Source organism: Rhinoraja longicauda, chromosome 23 (genome assembly GCF_053455715.1).
Source record: "Rhinoraja longicauda isolate Sanriku21f chromosome 23, sRhiLon1.1, whole genome shotgun sequence".
NCBI lineage: Eukaryota > Metazoa > Chordata > Chondrichthyes > Rajiformes > Arhynchobatidae > Rhinoraja > Rhinoraja longicauda.
In genome coordinates, this window is record NC_135975.1 from 2,561,427 (window position 1) to 2,583,907 (window position 22,481).

The window sequence follows — 22,481 nt, forward strand, 5'->3', positions numbered from 1 at the left end:
ATCCCAAGACAAAACCTTGCTTTTTGATTCAATCCTTTTAAACAAAAAACCCCATCTCCCCTCCAACACGACTGATCGGATTTTGCTTTCCCTGCGGTGAAGAGAATCGGGAAGATTATAGAGGTTCAGAAGGGCGGCACGGTGGCGCAGCGGTAGAGTTGCCGCCTCACAGCGCCAGAGACCCAGGTTCGATCCCGACTACGGGCGCTGTCTGTATGGAGTTTGTACGTTCTCCCCGTAGGATTTCTCCGGGTGCTTCCGGTTTCCTCCCACACTCCAAAGACGTGTACAAAGGTTTGTAGGTTAATTGGCTTCGGTAAAATTGTAAATTGTCCCTAGTGTGTGTGTGTGTGTGTGTGTGTGTAGGATAGTGTCAGTGTGCGGGGATCGCTGGTCGGCGCGGACTCGGTGGGCCGAAGGGCCTGTTTCCGCGCTGTATCTCTAAACTAAACTAAACTAAATATGTTAATAAGACAGAGTTAGATACCCTCAAGATTTACAAGGCATGGTTTTGTGAACTTACCTGTTCCAGGAATATCTTTGCTAGAGGAGCGCAGTCTGTCGATTTAATAAATCTGACAACTTCCGACACTGACCATTCCAAGGGGTTACTCCTCAGGACCAGCCTTTCTTCCTCATGTTGCCTAATTTCCTACATGGGAACAAAACAGTAAGTCGGTTAATTATCACACCATGTTAGAACTAATATCTTTTGAAAGACTGTATTGTTTTAATCGTGTATTGTCTTTCCTGATCATGTGTAGGTAGTCTTTCCGCTGACTGGTTAGCGCGCAACAAAAGCTTTTCACTGTACCTCGGTACACGTGACAATAAACTACACCGTGATCCACTGCACTTTCCGCAAATATTTAGGACTATTTATCCCTGTAAAGATTGCCTTGGTCTTTTAGAGATCTTTAGTTTAGTTTAGTTTGGAGATACAGCAAGGAAAACAGGCCCTTTGGCCCACCGAGTCCCTGCTGACCAGTGACTGCCATACACTAGCACTATCCTACACACACTAGGGACAATTTACAGTTTTATCGAAGCCAATTAGCCTCTCGACCTGCAGGTCTTTGGAGTGCGGGAGGAAACCGGAGCACCCGAGGAAAACCCACGCAGGTCACAGGGGGAACGTACAGACTCCGTACAGACAGCACCCGTGGTCAGGATGGAACCCGGGTCTCTGGCGCTGTGAGGCAACAACTCTACCGCTGCGCCACCGTGCCTGTCCTCCAGAGATCTAAACCCACCAACAGTCCAGAACAAATGATTTCTCCCTGACTAACTCAGAGATATTAAAAATTTAGAACAAATATTCTACTGCATTGTGGATCATTTTCATAGAATCACAGTGATCTGCAGGTGTACAAAGTCATGAGAGGAATAGATCGGGTAGACGCACAGAGTCTCTTGCCCAGAGCAGGGGAATCGAGAACCAGAGGACACAGGTTTATGGTGAGGGGTGGCAGAAAGATTTAATAGGAATCTGAGGGATAACTTTTTCCATACAGAGGGTGGTGGGTGTATGGAACAAGCTGCCAGAGGAGGTAGTTGAGGCTGGGACTATCGCAACATTTAAGATACAGTTGGACAGGTACATGGATAGGACAGGCTTGTAGGGATATGGGCCAAATGCAGGCAGGTGGGACTAGTGTAGATGGGGCATGTTGGCCGGTGTGGGCAAGTTGGGCCGAAGGGCCTGTTTCCATGCTGTATCGCTCTATGACAGACATTCACTATCTAGGTCACATATGACGAGCAAATTAATGAGCTAATTGAAGACTGATGGTGCCTGAGGAACAAAGCACCATCGTGTGTTAATGCCTTATGAGAGTAAGGGAATAATTAAAAATAATAACCTGGTAGTGCCTACCACATTGTAGGCAATCTGTGGTAACATCAACCAATTATTGCACCATATATTGATATGGAGGACCAAATTACCAGTTTTGATTAGCAGTAATTTAATTTACCTTTTCTCTTGTTGGTAAAAATAAAAGTCTAAATGAAAGAATAGTTTTAATTTTCTCATGTGGAAATGGAATTCTCATTAAAGATAATACCAAATTACAAGACTTTATTCCTTGGAGGGCAGGGGGCTGATCTTACAGAGGCGTGTAAAATCATGAGGGGAATAGACAATAGACAATAACTGCAGGAGGAGGCCATTCGGCCCTTTGAGCCAGCACCGCCATTCAATGTGATCATGGCTGATCATTCTCAATCAGTACCCCGTTCCTGCCTTCTCCCCATACCCCCACTATCCTTAAGAGCTCTATCTAGCTCTCTCTTGAATGCATTCAGATATCACCCAACAGCCGCCTGATAAACTGGTAACGGAGACGGTAGCTGACCTCGGTCGCCTGTACACGCCGCGCCGTTCACCTTTGGTGCCGGGCATCTGAGGGAATCATACTTGTCATCCTCAGACAGCGAGAGCGTCCGGGCCCTCCTCTTCCTCCGCGCGCTGTTCACCACGTAGGGCCGAGGTTGTTCTGACGACGATCGCAACCGTGACTGTGGCTTCGGTTTGACGTCAGGCATTTCGGACGACGTGTCCGTTTGATCATCGCGCGGCTCAGAGCTGGATTCGTCGCTCATGCTTTCATCATCCGCCACATCAAGACTATCCTCCTTGTCCTCCCCATTTTCCTACAGTACCGGATAAACATAAAACATTACATGGGTGTAGAAGTTGGGAGGTCATGTTGCAGTTATATATTGAGTGTAGAAGTTGGGAGGTCACTTTGCAGATATATATTGAGTGTAGAAGTTGGGAGGTCACTTTGCAGATATATATTGAGTGTAGAAGTTGGGAGGTCATGTTGCAGTTGTATATTGAGTGTAGAAGTTGGGAGGTCATGTTGCAGTTATATATTGAGTGTAGAAGTTAGGAGGTCACTTTGCAGATATATATTGAGTGTAGAAGTTGAGAGGTCACTTTGCAGTTGTATATTGAGTGTAGAAGTTGGGAGGTCACATTGCAGTTGTATATTGAGTGTAGAAGTTGGGAGGCCATGTTGCAGTTATGCTGTATATTGAGTGCAGACGTTGGGAGGTCACGTTATAGGAGTAGAATTAGGCCATTCGGCCCATCGAGCCCACTCCGCCATTCAGTCATGGCTGATCTCTGCCTCCTAATCCCATTTTCCTGCCTTAGACAATAGGTGCAGGAGGAGGCCATTCGGCCCTTCGAGCCAGCACCGCCATTCAATGTGTTCATGGCTGATCATTCTCAATCAGTACCCCGTTCCTGCCTTCTCCCCATACCCCCTGACCCCACTATCCTTAAGAGCTCTATCTAGCTCTCTCTTGAATGCATTCAGAGAATTGGCCTCCACTGCTTTCTGAGGCAGAGAATTGCACAGATTCACAATTCTCTGACCGAAAATGTTTTTCCTCATCTCAGTTCTAAACTCTATTAAAACAAAAATGAGGTCAGTCACGAATGCACTTGCCAAAACCAAATGCCAGCCTTCATAAAATTGTAAGTTTAAAATGAGCTTAAAGACGTTCTGGAATTCTTTAAATGTTAAGACAGGTGGAAGGGGAGTCCATTAGCAAGGCCTGATGACCAGATAGGATTAAAACAATTTGCCTTTTAGTTGCTTTAACTGTTAGGACAACTTGTTTAAATCCTAGAAACAAGGAACTGCAGATGCTGGCTAGAGTCAGCCACTGTTTCACCGAACTCTTGTGCTGAACACTGAACCTTTCCTAACCAAGTACCTATCCAAGAGGCTTTTAAATGCCTTGATAGATCCTGCCTCAACTACCTCCTCTAGAAGCTCGTTCCATTTATCCCCTAACCTCTGAGTAAAAAAAGATGTCCCTCAGATTCCTATTAAATCTTTCGCCTCTCACCTTAAACCCCGGCCTCTGGTTCTTGATTTCCCTACCTTGGGTAAGAGTCAAATAGATTCCCCTGATCCATTCCCCTCATGATTTTATACACCTCTATAAGGCCACCCAACATCCAGTCTATCCAGGCCATTTACTATCTGTAAGTTTCAATGTGTATTTAAAATCTAGCGCTATCCTCTGTAACAAGCAAACATTTCTATCTATTCCTTCTATCCAGAGATGCTGCCTGTCCCACAGAGTTACTCCAGCCTTTTGTGTCTATCTGTCTCAGTGAAAATTAATCCTTGCAACTACTGGTGACTAACAAAGATACCCACATACAGATAGAAGCAGGAAAGAACTGCAGATGCTGGTTTAAATCGCAAATAGACACAAAATACTGGAGTGACTCAGTGGGACAGGCGGCATCTCGAGAGAGAGAAGGGAATTGGTGACGTTTCGGGTCGAGACTCTTCTTCAGTCTGAAGAAGGGTCTCGACCCGAAACGTCACCCATTCACCGAAACATAGAAATATAGGTGCAGGAGGAGGCCATTCGGCCCTTCGAGCCAGCACCGCTATTCAATATGATCATGGCTGATCATCCAAAATCAGTACCCCGTTCCTGCTTTTCCCCCCATATCCCTTGATTCCATTAGCCCTAAGAGCTGAATCTAACTCTCCCTTGAAAACATCCAGTGAATTGGCCTCCACTGCCTTCTGTGGCAGAGAATTCCACAGAATTCCTTCCCTCCACAGATGCTGCCTGACCCGCTGAGTTACTCCAGCACTCTGTGAAACGTCACCTATCCATGTTCTCCACAGATGCTGCCTGACCCGCTGAGTTACTCCAGCACTCTGTGTGTATCGTGGAAGCGTAGAGTTTCATGCCGCTGCAGGTGAGGCATCGCTGGTACCTGTGGAGCAAAGTCTACTGACGTGGACGACCGTTTCTTCTTCTGCACAAAGCAGGACCTGCGCTTCTTCCTGCGGCGTGGGGGCTTCGTGTTGTTGTTCTCCATGCTGCTGAGCCCCACCGCAGGCCTGACGATTTTCTTCCTCTTTCCGTAGTAATAAGCTGGAGCGAAAAAGTGACGAAAGACCTTGTTATTATCATTAAATATATATCGGCGGCCACGCCGGTGGAGTTACATAGAAACATAGAAAATAGGTGCAGGAGTAGGCCATTCGGCACTTCGAGCCTGTACGCACCGCCATTCAATATGATCATGGCTGATCATCCAACTCAGTATCCAGTACCTGCCTTCTCTCCATACCCCCTGATCCCTTTAGCCACAAGGGCCACATCTAACTCCCTCTTAAATATAGCTAATGAACTGGCCTCAACTACCCTCTGTGGCAGAGAATTCCACAGATTCGCCACTCTCTGTGTGAAAAAAAACGTTCTCATCTCGGTCCTAAAAGACTTCCCCCTTATCCTTAAACTGTGACCCCTTGTTCTGGACTTCCCCAACATCGGGAACAATCTTCCTGCATCTAGCCTGTCCAACCCCTTAAGAATTTTGTAAGTTTCTATAAGTTCCCCCCTCAATCTTCTAAATTCCAGCGAGTACAAGCCGAGTCTATCCAGTCTTTCTTCATATGAAAGTCCTGCCATCCCAGGAATCAATCTGGTTGCCTTGCTGCCTTACAGCAAATGCAGCACCGGAGACCTGGGTTCCATCCCGACCACGGGCGCTGTCTGTACGGAGTTTGTACGTTCTCCCCGTGACCCGCGTGGGTTTCCTCCGAGATCTTCGGTTTCCTCCCACACTCCAAAGCCGTTCAGGTTTGTAGGTTAATTGTCTTGGTGTGCGTGTAAATTGTCCCCTAGTGTGTGTAGGATAGTGTTGGTGTGCGGGGAATCGCTGGTCGGCGCGGATTCGATGGGCCGAAGGGCCTGTTTCCGCCCTGTATTGTGTTGTGCTGCTGCAAGTAAGAATTGTTATTGTTCTATCTGGGACACATGACAATAAAACTCATGTACAGTTTGAGTTTTGTTTAGGACTGGGCCACGTCTACAATGGTGGGGAGTGCGGTGTGTGTGATGGGCTGGGCCACGTCTACAATGGTGGGGAGTGTGGTGTGTGTGATGGGCGGGGCCACGTCTACAATGGTGGGGAGTGTGGTGTGTGTGATGGGCTGGGCCACGTCTACAATGGTGGGGAGTGTGGTGTGTGTGATGGGCGGGGCTACATCCACAACTCTTGGTATTCATGCACTAAGTCTGTTTAAACATGACACCTGTTCACAGTATGTGTCTGTACTTACTATATTTCGTTTTTGTGTGAATGGAGCAGTTTTCTGGGCATTTATCCGTCACCATGAGTGGTCCAAACAGGTTGGGGCAGCACTCTAACTTCATGCACGTCCTTCTGCAGAAGTCAGCAACTCGATCCGCGGTCCTCACGATTCTCATAATCGCTCGGTACGTCTTCCCTTTGTACCTGAAAGTACAGACCATCCATTTGAAACAAAACTGCAGACGCTGGTTTAAATCGAAGGTAGACACAAAATGCTGGAGGGACTCAGCGGGTCAGGCAGCATCTCGGGAGAGAAGGAATGGGTGACATCAGCCTGAAGAAGGGTCTCGACCCGAAACGTCACCCATTCCTTCTCTCCCGAGATGCTGCCTGACTCCCCTGACATCAGTCTGAAGAAGGGTCTCGACCCGAAACGTCACCCATTCCTTCTCTCCCGAGATGCTGCCTGACTCCCCTGACATCAGTCTGAAGAAGGGTCTCGACCCGAAACGTCACCCATTCCTTCTCTCCCCAGATGCTGCCTGACCCGCTGAGTTACTCCAGCATTTTGTGTCTACCATCCATTTGAAACAAATTTGCAAGTCATTCCAGCTAAGAGTTGCTGAATCTCACGTTGCTGGAAATGTTCAACGAGGAAAGTGAAAGATAAACAGAGTTGATAAGTGACAAGAGCAGATTTAGGCCATTCGGCCCATCAGGCCTACTCCGCCATTCAATCATGGCTGATCTATCTCTCCCTCCTAACTCCATTCTCCTGCCTTCTCCCCATAACCCCATATCAAAAATCTATCTATCTCTGCCTTAAAAATACCCATTAACTTGGCCTCCACAGCCGTCTGTGGCGATGAATTCCACAGATTCACCACCCTCTGACTAAAGATATTCCTCCTCATCTCCGCCCTCAAGGAACACCCTTAAAATTCTGAGGCTGTGTACATCTACAGTGTACGGACACACGATAAAGGAAATAAGGTGAATAACGTTTAGTGCAAGGCAAAGCCAGCAAAGTCACCAACAAAGTACTACAGATAGTAGGTAAACACACGATGCTGGAGTAACTCAGCGGGTCAGGCAGCATCTCGGGAGAGAAGGAATGGGTGACGTTTCGGGTTGAGACCCTTCTTCAGACTGATGTCAGGGGAGGGTGGGTGGGACAATGGTTAACACGTAGAAGGACACAAAGTGCTGGAGTAACTCAGCTGGTCAGCATCTCTGGAGAAAATGGATCGGCGGCATTTTGACAGTCGAGAATAAATTAAATATTAGTACAGGTGTCAGGGGTTATGGGGAGAAGGCAGGAGAATGGGGTTGAGAAGTCTGAAGAAGGATCACATTTTGTGTCTACCTTCGATCTAAAGCAGCGTCTGCAAATTTGTTTTCCTACTGTAGATAGTGGTTGCGGACTAATCACGCCGTTATAGAGGCTGACAGCGATGTACCTACTTGGCTTTTAAGGTCTCGTCCTGGCAGTTCCAGTCGGGGTCGTTGTCCAACTGTAGCTCACGCAACACGCGTCCGGGCTTGTAGGCAGCGTTGATCAGCAGCGTCAGAACCTGTTTTACAAGACGCACAAAGAAACGTATAAGATTATTAAGGGGTTGGACACGTTAGAGGCAGGAAACATGTTCCCAATGTTGGGGGAGTCCAGAACAAGGGGCCACAGTTTAAGAATAAGGGGTAGGCCATTTAGAACGGAGATGAGGAAAAACTTTTTCAGTCAGAGAGTTGTGAATCTGTGGAATTCTCTGCCTCAGAAGGCAGTGGAGGCCAATTCTCTGAATGCATTCAAGAGAGAGCTAGATAGAGCTCTTAAGGATAGCGGAGTCAGGGGGTATGGGGAGAAGGCAGGAACGGGGTACTGATTGAGAATGATCAGCCATGATCACATTGAATGGCGATGCGTACAGGCTCGAAGGGCCGAATGGCCTCCTCCTGCACCTATTGTCTGTTGTCTATAAAGCAGAGCAGAACCAGGATCAATCAGGCCCTTCCGCCTGTGCTAATGTCGGGCCGGCCACAAAAGAGTTTTGTTATCTCCTTTAGTTTAGCGATACAGTGCTGGAACAGGCCCCTCGGCCCACCGGGTGCGTGCTGACCACCGATCCCCACACTTTAACACTTTACATTTACACCAAGCCAACTAACCTACAAACCTGCACGTCTTTGCAGTGTGGGAGGAAACCGGAGCACCCGGAGAAAACCCACGCAGGTCACGGGGAGAACGTACAAACTCCGTACAGACAGTGTAAGCAAATAACTGCAGATGCTGCTACAAATCAAAGGTATTTATTCACAAAGTGCTGGAGTAACTCAGCGGGTCAGGCAGCATCTAAGGAGAGAAGGAATGGGTGCCGTTTCGGGTCGAGACCCTTCTTCTGACTGAATATAAGAAAATAACTGCAGATGCTAGTACAAATCGAAGGTATTTATTCACAAAATGCTGGAGTAACTCAGCAGGTCAGGCAGCATCTCAGGAGAGAAGGAATACTCCAGCATTTTGTGAATAAATACCTTCTTCAGACTGATGTCAGGGGGGCGGGACAAAGGAAGGATATAGGTGGAGACAGGAAGATAGAGGGGGAGGGGGAGGGGAAGAGAGGGACAGAGGAACTATCTAAAGTTGGAGAAGTCAATGTTCATACCGCTGGGCTGCAAGCTGTAAACTCCCTAGACAGTATCAGTTGTCAGGATCGAACCAGGGTCTCTGACCCTTCATTTCCCCTTTATTTATTTCTCCTGCTTATTTTAATTATATATCCCTTAGCAGGGTAACGTCCAAGGTCCAAGCCTACGTTGCGAGCTTATATTTTTAATCCAGCATCTAAAATTTTGCGCACGTTCGACAATTATTTATTCAAAAGTAAAATATTCGCCTCGAAAATGAGATCATGTAATCTCTGTACTCTGCTCAATTTAAACGAAGCAACAGCAAAAGAAATTCAGGAAATATCCCGCGATTTACAATCTCTGCATATTTCCCCTTGCTAGTCTCACTGTAGATAACGTTGGACAAGACACAAGATGCTGGAGTGACAGGCAGCATCTCTAGAGAGAAGGAATGGGTGACGTTTCGGGTCGAGACCCTTCTTCAGTCTGAAGGGTCACCCATTCCTTCTCTCCAGAGATGCTGCCTGTCCCGCTGAGTTACTCCAGCATTTTGTGCCTATCTTTGGTTTAAACCAGCATCTGCAGTTCCTTCCTACACATGGATATGTTGGATAGGTTTTCAGCGGGATAGACGCTGATTGAACAGATGCAGAGCCTCTGGGCATCAGAGTGCCGTAGAAATGATCACCTGTTAATTTAAAAGCAACCGGGTTGACCAAGTGAACCTACTGATGAGGAATACCAGATGAGGATAGATTGGAAAGACTGGGCTTGTATTCCCTGGAGTTTAGAAGGATGAGAGGGGGTCTTATGGAGACGTATGAAAATCATAAAAGGACTAGACAAGCTAGATGCAGGAAAAATGTTCCCAATGTTGGGGGAGTCCAGAACCAGGGGCCACACAGTCTAAGAATAAAGGGGAGGCCATTTAAAACTGAGATGCGAAGAAACTTTTTCACCCAGAGAGTTGTGAATTTGTGGAATTCTCTGCCACAGAGGGCAGTGGAGGCCAATTCACTGGATGGATTTAAGAGAGAGTTAGATAGAGCTCTAGGGGCTAGCGGAATCAAGGGATATGGGGAGAAGGCAGGCACGGGTTACTGATTGTGGACGATCAGCCGTGATCTCAATGAATGGCGGTGCTGGCTCGAAGGACCGAATGGCCTCCTCCTGCACCTATGTTCTATGTCTCTATGTTTCTGTGATGCTTTTCCACCCAGCTTACCTCTTTTAGAACAAGGACACATTTTCCGGGCCCAACAGACTGAGGGAGTTCTGCGATCCGCCCTTTGTTTAAATATGGACCAGAGAAACAGCGATGGTTGAAATATATTTTGGAGCAGCAATATTTACCATTGGTGGTACCTGCAGAATGAAAGGAGATAAAAACAACTTCCAAGATCTGAGTCATAGAGTCACAGAGTGAAACAGCGTGGAAACAGGCCCTTCAGGCCAACTCGCCCACACCGGCCAACAATGTCCCATCTACACTAGTCCCACCTGCCTGCGCTTGGTCCATATCCCTCCAAACCTGTCCTATCCATGTACCTGTCCAACTGTTTCTTAAACGTTGGGATAGTCCCAGCCTCAACTACCTCCTCCGGCAGCTCGTTCCACACGCCCACCACCCATTGTGTGAAAAAGTTACCTCTCAGATTCCTATTAAATCTTTTCCCCCTTCACTTTGAACCTATGTCCTCCGTTCCACGATTCCCCTACCCTGGGCAAGAGACTCTGTGCATCTACCTGATCTATTCCTTTCATGGAGTCATAGAGTGTGGAAATAGGCCCTTCGGCCCAACTTGCCCACATCGGCCAACAATGTCCCATCTACACTAGTCCCACCTGCCTGCGCTTGGTCCATATCCCTCCAAACCTGTCCTATCCATGTACCTGTCTAACTGTTTCTTTAACGTTGGGATAGTCCCAGCCTCAACTACCTCCTCTGGCAGCTCGTTCCATACACCCACCACCCATTGTGTGAAAAAGTTACCCCTCAGGTTTCTATTAAGTCTTTTCCTCTTCACCTTAACCCTATGTCCTCTAGATCTCGATTCACCGACTCTGGGCAAGAGACTCTGTGCGTTTACCCCATAGAGTCCTTTTACACAGAAAAAGCTCCAACATTTAATCATTAAAATTGTTCCATATTCTGACACCTAATCATTGTGTAAAGTTTTCATGATGGGAGGAAGACAAAGTAGATAATTGCAGAAGTGAAAATTTATATTCTTCAACGTCAGTTTCAGTTCATGTTCAGTTTTAGTTTATTGTCAGAGGTACAATGAAAAGCTTTTGTTGCGTGTTATCCAGTCTGGGGCAAGGCAATAACATGATTACAATCACGCTGTCCACAGTGTACAGATTCATTAGTCAGAGGGTGGTGAATCTGTGGAATTCATTGCCACAGACGGCTGTGGAGGTCAAGTCAATGGAGACGTTTAAGGCAGAGATGGATAGATTCTTGATTAGTACGGGTGTCAGATGTTATGGGGAGAAGGCAGGAGAATGGGGTTAGGAGGGAGAGATAGATCAGCCATGATTGAATGGCGGAGTAGACACGGCCGAATGGCCTAATTCTGCTCCTATCACCTATGAACATGAACTTATTCTGCTCCTGGAACTTGTGAAAGAATTACTTGTGGGAATGAGGGGCCTTTCAAAACTCACCTGGTTCTGTTGTAATGGCACAAGAGTCGTGAGGGGTTGTCTCAGCAGGTGTGGCTTGGAGCCTAGTATTACAAGCAAAATCAGTACAAACAATCAGAAGTACAACAAGAACTACTAACGCAAGAGTGTTACGAGAAACTGTAGATGCCAAAATCTTGCGTCGAACACAAAGAGTGCTGGACTAACTCAGCGGGTCAGGCAGCATCTCTGGAGAACATGGATAGGTGACGTTTCACAGAGTGCTGGAGTAACTCAGCGGGTCAGGCAGCATCTCTGGAGAACATGGACAGGTGACGTTTCACAGAGTGCTGGAGTAACTCAGCGGGTCAGGCAGCATCTCTGGAGAACATGGATAGGTGACGTTTCACAGAGTGCTGGAATAACTCAGCGGGTCAGGCAGCATCTGTGGAGAACATGGATAGGTGACGTTTCACAGAGTGCTGGAGTAACTCAACGGGTCTGGCAGCATCTCTGGAGAACATGGATAGATGACATTTCACAGAGTGCTGGAGTAACTCAGCGGGTCAGGCAGCATCTGTGGAGAACATGGATAGGTGACGTTTCACAGAGTGCTGGAGTAACTCAGCGGGTCAGGCAGCATCTCCGGGGGATATGGATAGCAACATTTCGGGTCGGGACCTTTCTTCAGACTGCTATTAACACAGTATTGGTAAATTTCCTGCTATCTAACACACAGAGATTGGTGAAAAGGAACGGGTGACGTTTCGGGTCAAGACCCTGTTTCAGTCAGATCCAGGGGAGAGGGAAATGAGAGATGTGAAAAGATACATGGAACAAATGAATGGAAAACATACAAAGGAACAAATCAAAGCCAGCAGTGATGATCAAGGAAGGGTGGAGCCCACAATGGTCCATTGCAGCTTTACACATTACTCTAAGGTACAAATCCTATTTGAACGGCATCTAACATCCGTGTGTGATAATTAAATTATTAACTCACTGTTTTTCTGGCTGCACCACCGCAATTTTCTTCTGTTTCTGACCTGTAAGTTGGTGAAAAGAAAGGTTATTTTCAAGGCACAGGTACTCAACTTTCATATACCTCAAGATAAGACACAAAAATGGTGGTGGCGCAGCGGTAGAGTTGCTGCCTCACAGCGCCAGAGACCCGGGTTCCATCCCGACTACGGGCGCCGTCTGTACGGAGTTTGTACGTTCTCCCCGTGACCTGCGTGGGTTTTCTCCGAGATCTTCGGTTTCTTCCCACACTCCAAAGACGTACAGGTTTGTAGGTTAATTGGCTCGGCGTATGTGTAAAACTGTCCCTAGTGCGTGTGTGGGATAAGTGTTAGTGCGCGGGGATCGCTGGTTGGCGCGGACTCGGTGGGCAGAAGGGCCTGTTTCCACGCTGTATCTCTAAACTATTCAGGCCATTCAGGACATGTTCTACCGGCGGTGCCTGCGGAAGGCACGCAGCATCATCAAGGACCACAGCCACCCAGCACGCAGGCTGTTCTCCTTGTTACCGTCAGGCAGACGATACAGGAGTACGGCTGCCCTTACCACCAGACTTAAGAACAGTCTCTACCATCAGGCCATCAGGCTTCTGAACTCATAAACACTTTTCACATCATATATGTTGATTATTTTTAATATTGTCTTTTAACCTATTTTTAATATTGTCTTTTTACCCTACTAATGTCATTTTTTAAATCTTATTTATCCTTGGAATATTACTGCTGAGGTGACCCGTTGTCTTGTCAAATACATTTCATTGTACCCGTGACCCTGTGCCAACCTACCTACATATGACAAATAAAATTTATTATTATTATTATTATTAACTAAACTACTCTCCAATTCTTAATGATAGCGGAGTCAGGGGGTATGGGGAGAAGGCAGGAACGGGGTACTGATTGAGAATGATCAGCCATGATCACATTGAATGGCGGTTCTGTCTCGAAGGGCCGAATGGCCTCCTCTTGCACCTATTGTCTATTGTCCAATTCATTCTGCTTCTCTGTAGAATGCCGCGTCATTTCAACGTTGGGGGAGCGTCATGGAGTCGTGCAGCACGGAGAGAGGCCCTTCGGCCCAACTCGTCTATGCTGTCCAAAATGAACTACTGGAGCAAGTGATCCGTGGGTTGGACGTGACCAGTGGGGACATTGCCGGAGATACTCACAGACAGCGTGACATGGAGGGGTGAGGGGATATCCATTGGCTTCACACCAACCGACCGGGAAAATATCCATCGACTCCACATCAACAATGTATTCCGGGATTGATTTCTTCGAGTCTGGAACACAGATAAGTCACAATATAAACGCGAGTCCTCATTAAACCAACTAGAGAGTGGTCCTGACCTATCATCTTCTACCTGCAGATGCTGGTTTAAATCGAAGGCAGACACAAAATGCTGGAGTAACTCAGCGGGTCAGGCAGCATCTGTGGAGAACATGGATAGGTGACGTTGCACAGAGTGCTGGAGTAACTCAGCGGGTCAGGCAGCATCTGTGGAGAACATGGATAGGTGACGTTTCACAGAGTGCTGGAGTAACTCAGCGGGTCAGGCAGCATCTCTGGAGAGAAGGAATGGGTGACGTTTCGGGTCGAGGCCCTTCTTCGGACTGAGAGTCAGGGGAGAGAGAGCCGGAGATATGGAAGGATAAGGTGTAAGAAGGACAGATCAAAGCAGACGATGATCTGTCAGACAACGAGGCGTACAATCAGTAGTATTAATCAGGAGGACAGTGAAACTAGTTGGAGAACTAAGAAAGGGGAGAGATGGAGAGAGAGGGGTACTTGAAGTTAAAAAGTCAATGTTCATACCACTGGGGTGTAAGTTGCCCAAACGAAATATGAGGTGCTGTTCCTCCAATTTGCGCTGGGCCTCACTCTGACAGTGGAGGAGGCCCAGGACAGAAAGGTCAGTGTGGGAGTGGGAGGGGGAGTTGAAGTGCTGAGCCACCGGGAGATCTGGTAGGTTCAGGCGGACTGAGCTCCAAAGACGTACAGGTATGTAGGTTAATTGGCTGGGTAAAAATGTTATTAAAAAAAATTGTCCCTAGTGGGTGTAGGATAGTGTTAATGTACGGGGATCGCTGGGCGGCACGGACTTGGTGGGCCGAAAAGGCCTGTTTCCGGCTGTATATATATGATGATGATGATGATGAGCGGAGGTGTTCAACGAAACGATCGCCGAGCCAGCGTTTGGTGGCTCCACCCTTGCTTGGTCATCTGTTTCCAGCCCTGCTTTCTTTGGCCCACTGAGTCCGCGCCCACCAGCGATCCCGGCACACTTACACTCTCCTACACACTGGGTACAATTTACATTTATACCGAAGCCAATTAATCTACAAACCTGCTCGTCTTTGGAGTGTTGGAGGAACGGACGATCTCGGAGAAACCCCACGCAGGTCACGATGAGAACGTACGGACAGCACCCGTAGTCAGGATTGAACCCGGGTCTCTGGCGCTGTGAGGCAGCAACTCTACCGCTGTCTCACCGTGCCGCCTTTTAAATGTTGTTATTGTGCGTGACTCATCTACCTCCTCTGGCAGCTCATTCCACGCACCCACCACCTTCTGGGTCGACCCCACCACAGAAGGACGAGGAGTTGCACAGTGTGATAGCCACAGGGAAGAAGGATCTCCTGTGGCGTTCTCTGCTGCATCTTGGTGGGACCAGTCTGTTGATGAAGGTGCTCCTCAGGTTGACCAGTGTGTCTGCCTGAAGAAGGGTCTCGACCCAAAATGCCAGAGGAGGTAGCTGGAGTTTGCACGTTCTCCCCGTGACCTGCGTGGGTTTTCTCCGAGATCTTCGGTTTCCTCCCACACTCCAAAGACGCGCAGGTTTTGTAGATTAATTGGCTTGGTAAAATGTAAAAATTGTCCCTTGTGTGTGTAGGATAGTGTTAATAGACAATAGGTGAGTGGTGCAGGAGTAGGCCATTCGGCCCTTCGAGCCAGCACCGCCATTCAATGTGATCATGGCCGATCATTCTCAATCAGCACCCCGTTCCTGCCTTCGCCCCATACCCCCTGTGCGGGGATCGCTGGTCGGTGCGGACCCGGTGGGCCTGTTTCCGCGCTGTATCTCTAATCTAAACTAAAAATCTGACCTTCGAGGTGCAGCCACATTAACCGCCCCTTGACTTTGGTGACGGAAGCCACGCAGATCTCCGCGAGGTTGCACAGTGTCACCGCCTCCAGCTTCATGTTCTTGGTGAAGCCTCGGGCCGCTGAGGTCTGCAGAATGAAACGGAGAATGAAAAGACTGAATAGTAATAATTCAACAAAACAAGAGGCAAGCGTGTTTCATTGTCGTGTGTCCCAGATAGAACAACGAGATCCTTACTTGCAGCAGCACAACACAACATGTGAACACTGCAAACAACATCAATAAATATAAGGAAACAAGTTCAGTGAGTGTATATACACATACTCACACATACAGTCTGAAGAACGGTCTCGACCCGAAACGTCACCCATTCCTTCTCTCCAGAGATGCTGCCTGACCTGCTGAGTTACTCCAGCATTTTGTGTCTATCTTTGGTTTAAACCAGCATCTGCAGTTCTTTCCTGCACACACACAAACATATGTGTGTGTGTGTGTCTATATATATATATATATATATATATATATATATATATATATATATATATTTGTGTGTGTTGTATATATATACATATATATAATATATATATATATATATACACAACACACACAAATATATATGTGTGTATGTGTGTGTCCATATATATATATATATATATATATATATATATACATACACACACATACACAGACACACATATATACACACATATGTGTGAAGGAAAGAACTGCAGATGCTGGTTTAAATCAAAGGTAGACACAAAGTGCTGGAGTAACTCAGTGCTGGAGTATGTGTATATATATACACACACACATATATAAACAGGCACACACAAAAAAAATAGTGCAATAATAACAATAATAGTCTAAAAAGTTCAGAGCTTATTTGGAGGTTGTAGTGTTCAACAGCCTGATGCTTTTTGGGAAAAAGCTGTTCCTGAACCTGGAGGTCACGGTTTTCAGGCTCCTGAAACATATAAGATAATTAGGGGATTGGACACATTAGAGGCAGGAAACATGTTCCCAATGTTGGGGGAGTCCAGAACAAGGGGCCACAGTTTAAGAATAAGGGGTAGGCCATTTAGAACGGAGATGAGGAAGAACTTTTTCAGTCAGAGAGTGGTGAAGATGTGGAATTCTCTGCCTCAGAAGGCAGTGGAGGCCAGTTCGTTGGATGCTTTCAAGAGAGAGCTGGATACAGCTCTTAAGGATAACAGTATAACAGTATAACAGAGCTTTATTTGTCGTTCGGTACCGAAGTACCGAACGAAACTACATAGCAGTCACAGAAAAAAAAAAGAACACAAGACACATAACCCCAACACAAACGTCCATCACAGTGACTCCAAACACCCCCTCACTGTGATGGAGGCAACAAAACTTCCCCTCTCTTCCCCACGCCCACGGACAGACAGCTCGTCCCCGACCAACCCGCACAGTCCCCGCACCGGGCGCTGAAACGTCTCGCGGCCGAACCGGGCGATGAAAGGCCCGCGACCAAGCCTTGCGCAGCTAAGTCCCGTGGTCGAGCCGCACCGGGCACTGTTAAGTCCGCAGTCCAGCGATGAAAAGCCCCGCAGTCGAGCTGCACCGGGCGGTGTTCAGCTCCGCAGCCGAGCTGCACCGGGCACTGTTAAGTCCGCAGTCGAGCCGCACCAGCGATGAAAAGCCCCGCAGCCGAGCTGCACCGGGATGTTAAGCCCCGTAGCCGAGCTGCACCGGGCACTGTTGAGTCCAGCGGCCAAGCCGCAGCGGGATGTAAAGTCCAGCGGCCGAGCCGCACCGGGGTGTAAAGTCCAGCGGCCGAGCCGCAGCGGGTGATGTTAGGCCCCGCAGCCGAGCCGCAGCCCGCGCCGTGAGGAAGAGAAAAGCCCCCCCCCTCCCACACCCACCCCCACCCCCACCCCCACCCCCACCACCCCCTCCCACACATACACAACCAAAAAAATATACAAAAACCATCCCAACACCGACACTCAACAAAAAAAAGACGGACAGACTGCTAGTCAGCCGCTGCCGTTAGGGAGTGAGGGGGTATGGGGAGAAGGCAGGAACGGGGTACTGATTGAGAGTGATCAGCCATGATCGCATTGAATGGCGGTGCTGGCTCAAAGGGCTGAATGGCCTACTCCTGCACCTATTGTCTATTGTCTATTGACCTTCTTCCCCATGGTAGCACTGAGATGAGAGTGTGGCCAGGGTGGTGTGGGTCAGTGAGAGTGTGGCCAGGGTGGTGTGGGTCAGTGAGAGTGTGGCCAGGGTGGTGTGGGTCAGTGAGAGTGTGGCCAGGGTGGTGTGGGTCAGTGAGAGTGTGGCCAGGGTGGTGTGGGTCAGTGAGAGTGTGGCCAGGGTGGTGTGGGTCAGTGAGAGTGTGGCCAGGGTGGTGTGGGTCAGTGAGAGTGTGGCCAGGGTGGTGTGGGTCAGTGAGAGTGTGGCCAGGGTGGTGTGGGTCAGTGAGAGTGTGGCCAGGGTGGTGTGGGTCAGTGAGAGTGTGGCCAGGGTGGTGTGGGTCAGTGAGAGTGTGGCCAGGGTGGTGTGGGTCTCTGATGATGCCGGCTGCCTTTTTGAGGCAGCGCCTCCTGTAGGTCCCTCCAGTATTGCGGAGGTGGATGGTGGTGGAGGGAACGCAGTGTGCTAATGTTATATATAGATATATATATTTATTTTTAGTTTTTACATTTATTAAAATATCCTATTATTACAGAATTTCTTGCAGTCGGGTTTGCAGCTTTTTATAAAGTCTCACCCCGCCCACTCCCTCTTCCCCCCTCTCCCATCGGGCAAGAGGAACAGAAGTGTGAAAACGCACACCTCCAGATTCAGGGACAGTTTCTTCCCGGCTGTTATCAGGCAACTGAACCGTCCTACCACAACCAGAGAGCGGTCCTGAGCTGCTATCTACCTCATTGGAGACCCTCGGACTCTCTTTGATCGGACTTTATCTCGTACTCAACGTTATTCCCTTTATCATGTATCTGTACACTGTGGCCGGCTCGATTGTAATCATGCATTGTCTTTCCGCTGACTGGATGACACACAGCAAAGGCTTTTCACTGTACCTCGGTACACGTGACAATAAACTAAACACAACTCAACAAGGCTCGACACCATAGTGAATAGACAATAGGTGCAGGAGGAGGCCATTCGGCCCTTCGAGCCAGCACCGCCATTCAATGTGATCATGGCTGATCATTCTCAATCAGTACCCCGTTCCTGCCTTCTCCCCATACCCCCTGACTCCGCTATCCTTAAGAGCTCTATCTAGCTCTCTCTTGAATGCATTCAGGGAATTGGCCTCCACTGCCTTGTGAGGCAGAGAATTCCACAGATTCACAACTCTCTGACTGAAAAAGTTTTTCCTCATCTCCGTTCTAAATGGCCTACCCCTTATTCGTAAACTGTGGCCCCTTGTTCTGGACTCCCCCAACATTGGGAACATGTTTCCTGCCTCTAAAGTGTCCAACCCCTTAATAATCTTATATGTCTGATATTTTCTACCAAAGTATATGGGCGGCACGGTAACGCAGCGGTAAAGTTGCTGCTTTACAGCGAATGCAGCGCCGGAGACTCAGGTTCGATCCTGACTACGGGTGCTGCACTGTAAGGAGTTTGTACGTTCTCCCCGTGACCTGCGTGGGTTTTCTCCGAGATCTTCCGTTTCCTCCCACACTCCAAAGACGTGCAGGTATGTAGGTTAATTGGCTGGGTAAAATGTAAAAATTGTCCCTAGTGGGTGTAGGATAGTGTTAATGTACGGGGATCACTGGGCGGCACGGACTTGGAGGGCCGAAAAGGCCTGTTTCCGGCTGTATATATATGATATGATAAGTGCAAGGTGATTATTTAATCATAATTAAATCAGAATAGGGTGGCGTGGTGGCGCAGCGGTAGAGTTGCTGCCTCACAGCGCCACAGACCTGGGTTCGATCCTGACCACGGGTGCTGTCTGCACGGAGTTTGTACGTTCTCCCCGTGACCTGCGTGGGTTTTCTCCAAGATCTTCAGTTTCCCCTCACACTCCAAAGACGTGCAAGTATGTGCGTTACTTGCCTTCGGCAGTGTAATGTATTCATGCATATTCATGTGCCATGTTAATGAGTGGGCGTTCCTTGAGCTAGGAATGCTGGGTAAATAAAGGCTGGTGTGATTCAGACAACTAACGTGTGAGTGTACTTTATCTTTATGCCGTGTTGAACATAACAAAATTGGCGACGAGGACGGGATTGTGGAGGAGACTGAGTTTGTTTTGCATAGCTTTTGTACTGCTAAGTTTTAGGTGCTTTGCTACACCAGAACAGGCAGGAAATCTGAGCTTGTGCAAAGAAAAAAAAAACCTCTCCTCGAGGGACTAAATGGCGGCATCCACGGGCTATATCGGAAACCTGGGCATCTTCGACAAAAGTAGAGAGCCGTTCAGCTCCTATATGGAGAGAGCAAACATGTTCTTCATGGCAAACAACATCACGGAGACTAGTGGTGAAGGAGAGGTAGTGGCTGAAACAAACAGGGCCGTTCGTGAACGCATGAAAGCGATTCTGCTCACGGTGATCGGACCTGAAGTGTACGGCACACTTGTGAATATCCTTGCGCCCATAAAGGCAAAAGATGTGCCTTTCTGTGACATTATAAAGAAGTTGGAGGAGCACTTCAACCCAAAGCCTCTGGAAATTGCAGAAAGCTACAAATTCGGCACGAGAAACCAGAAGCAAAACGAGACAATCAGTGAGTACATTGTTGCCTTGAAAAACTTAACGTTGCACTGTAACTTTGGAGCCTTTCTTGAACGCGCACTACGCGACAGATTTGTTTGTGGTCTAGTGGACGAACGAATTCAGTCCAGACTCATGAGCACTCCTGATCTTACGTTTGAGATAGCATGCAAGATTGCTACTACGATGGAGATGGCATAAAAGAATGCTCGCGAGTTTCGTTCACCACATACTGCAGTGGCCGTGTATACTCACAAAGCAGCGCCTAGGGCCAAACTGAAACCTAAATATGGCGGGGAGCCGAGTGCAGCCAGTTGTTATCGTTGCAACGGTAATCACCCATCCCAATCCTGTCAGTTCAAAACAGCTAAGTGCTATAACTGCCAGAAGAAAGGTCATATCGCCTCAGCATGTCGGGCCAAGCTTACAGTGGGAAACACACGACAACACCAGAAAGGAGTTCACAACTTAGAGATGAACCCGGATGACAATGAACTTGGGTTGTACATCATTCATGCAACTGATGTCAATAAGCCTACAACCAGCCAAGATAAGGACTTTCGAATTAAACTATTGGTTAATGAACAGTTAATTGATATGCGCATTGACACGGCAGCTGACTGTTCGGTCATGAGCAAAGACTTGTACGAAACAAAGTTCTCACAGACACCATTGTCCGAGAGTAAGGTCAAGTTGAGAACCTACTCCGGCGAAGCCTTGGAGACGTGCGGACAAATGAATTGTAAAGTTCAGTGTAATGGACAGTCAGTAACACTGCCCATCATAGTGGCCAGCTACAGAAATAAACCGACCCTCCTTGGAAAGGATTGGCTGCGTAAAATAAAATTAGACTGGAAGAACATTTTCAGCATTGATGTGTCCAAATCACGTCTTGAAAATGTCGTTAGCAAACACGCTGAAATATTTGCTGACAGTTACACGGGAATAACAGGATACTCTGCACACATTCGACTGCAGCAAGATGCGACACCTGTATATTATCGACCAAGACCGGTACCATATGCGCTAAAGCAACAAGTGGAGGAAGAACTCAACAGGTTGGAGCGGAATGGAGTACTCGTGAAGACAGACCAGAGCAACTGGGCAACGCCAGTTGTGTCTGTACCCAAGGCTGACAAAACTGTTCGACTATGCGGTGACTACAAAGTCACAATCAACCAAGTTGTTGATGACGAACAGTATCCTTTGCCAACCTCGCAGGATCTGTATGCAGAACTTAGCGGAGCAAGAGTCTTCACTAAGCTGGATTTGTCTCATGCTTATGCCCAACTCAATGTTGACAAAGAAAGTCAGCAGTGCTTGACCATCAACACACATAAGGGCTTGTATTCATATACAAAGCTGCCCTATGGTGTGAAAACTTCCCCGAAAATCTTTCAGTCCGTCATGGACAAAATGTTGCAAGGCATTCCACACTGTGTGTGCAACCAGGATGATCTACTGATATTCACAGTGGGCATGGAAGAACATCTGGAGATACTCGAGCAAGTTCTCACACGGTTGAACTGCCACAACGTAAAATTACGAAAGAGCAAATGTGCATTTGCACAATCAGAGGTGATCTACCTTGGACTCAAAGTAGATTCCAACGGACTGCGCCCTGTGAAGGCGAAAATTGAAGCAATTGTGAATGCTCCAACGCCCAACAATGTGACAGAGCTACGATCATTCCTTGGGATGGTGCAATTCTATGCACGATTCCTTCCAGATTTAGCAACCGTGCTAAAGCCACTACATCATCTGTTACAAAAGGATGAGAATTGGATGTGGGGAAAGGAACAACAACATGCATACGACATCTGCAAGAAAAACCTGACAAGTGACAAACTCCTTGTTCACTACGACACGACGCGCGAGATGAAACTTGCTTGTGATGCTTCAAGTTATGGTGTAGGTGCAGTGATTTGCCACGTAATGGATGACGGACAGGAAAAGCCTATTGCTTTTGCCTCCCGCACCCTATCACCAAGTGAGCGCAACTATGCACAGATAGAGAAGGAAGCACTCAGCATTGTGTTCGGAATCAAGAAATTCCACCAGTTTCTTCTTGGCAGACCATTCACCCTTGTGACTGATCACAAACCACTACTCACGATACTGGGTCCCAAGTCAGCTATACCTTCCATGGCGGCATCAAGGATGCAGCGCTGGGCAATTCTGTTGTCCCAGTATGACTACAAGGTGGAGTACAGAAGCTCCAAATGCAACGCAGTCGCAGATGCGTTGTCCCGATTGCCCCATGAGAACTCTGATGTGGGAAGCGAGAACTCAATCTACACACTGC

The 22,481-nt window shown here is 47.8% G+C and overlaps 1 protein-coding gene across 3 annotated transcripts in view; it reads right to left on the bottom strand.

Annotated features, from left to right (window-relative positions):
* sfmbt2 (Scm like with four mbt domains 2) overlaps positions 1-22,481 on the bottom strand; it is a 99,951-nt gene that overhangs the window by 9,406 nt on the left and 68,064 nt on the right. For all 3 annotated transcript variants that reach the window (XM_078419484.1, XM_078419485.1, XM_078419486.1), the window contains exons 11-20: positions 15,472-15,598; positions 13,533-13,646; positions 12,348-12,390; positions 11,387-11,448; positions 9,942-10,081; positions 7,553-7,662; positions 6,117-6,292; positions 4,763-4,923; positions 2,389-2,655; positions 524-652 (exon numbers count right to left, since the gene is read on the bottom strand). In XM_078419484.1, coding sequence (XP_078275610.1) covers positions 524-652; positions 2,389-2,655; positions 4,763-4,923; positions 6,117-6,292; positions 7,553-7,662; positions 9,942-10,081; positions 11,387-11,448; positions 12,348-12,390; positions 13,533-13,646; positions 15,472-15,598 — 1,329 coding nt within the window. The remainder of the gene's footprint in view (positions 1-523; positions 653-2,388; positions 2,656-4,762; positions 4,924-6,116; positions 6,293-7,552; positions 7,663-9,941; positions 10,082-11,386; positions 11,449-12,347; positions 12,391-13,532; positions 13,647-15,471; positions 15,599-22,481) is intronic.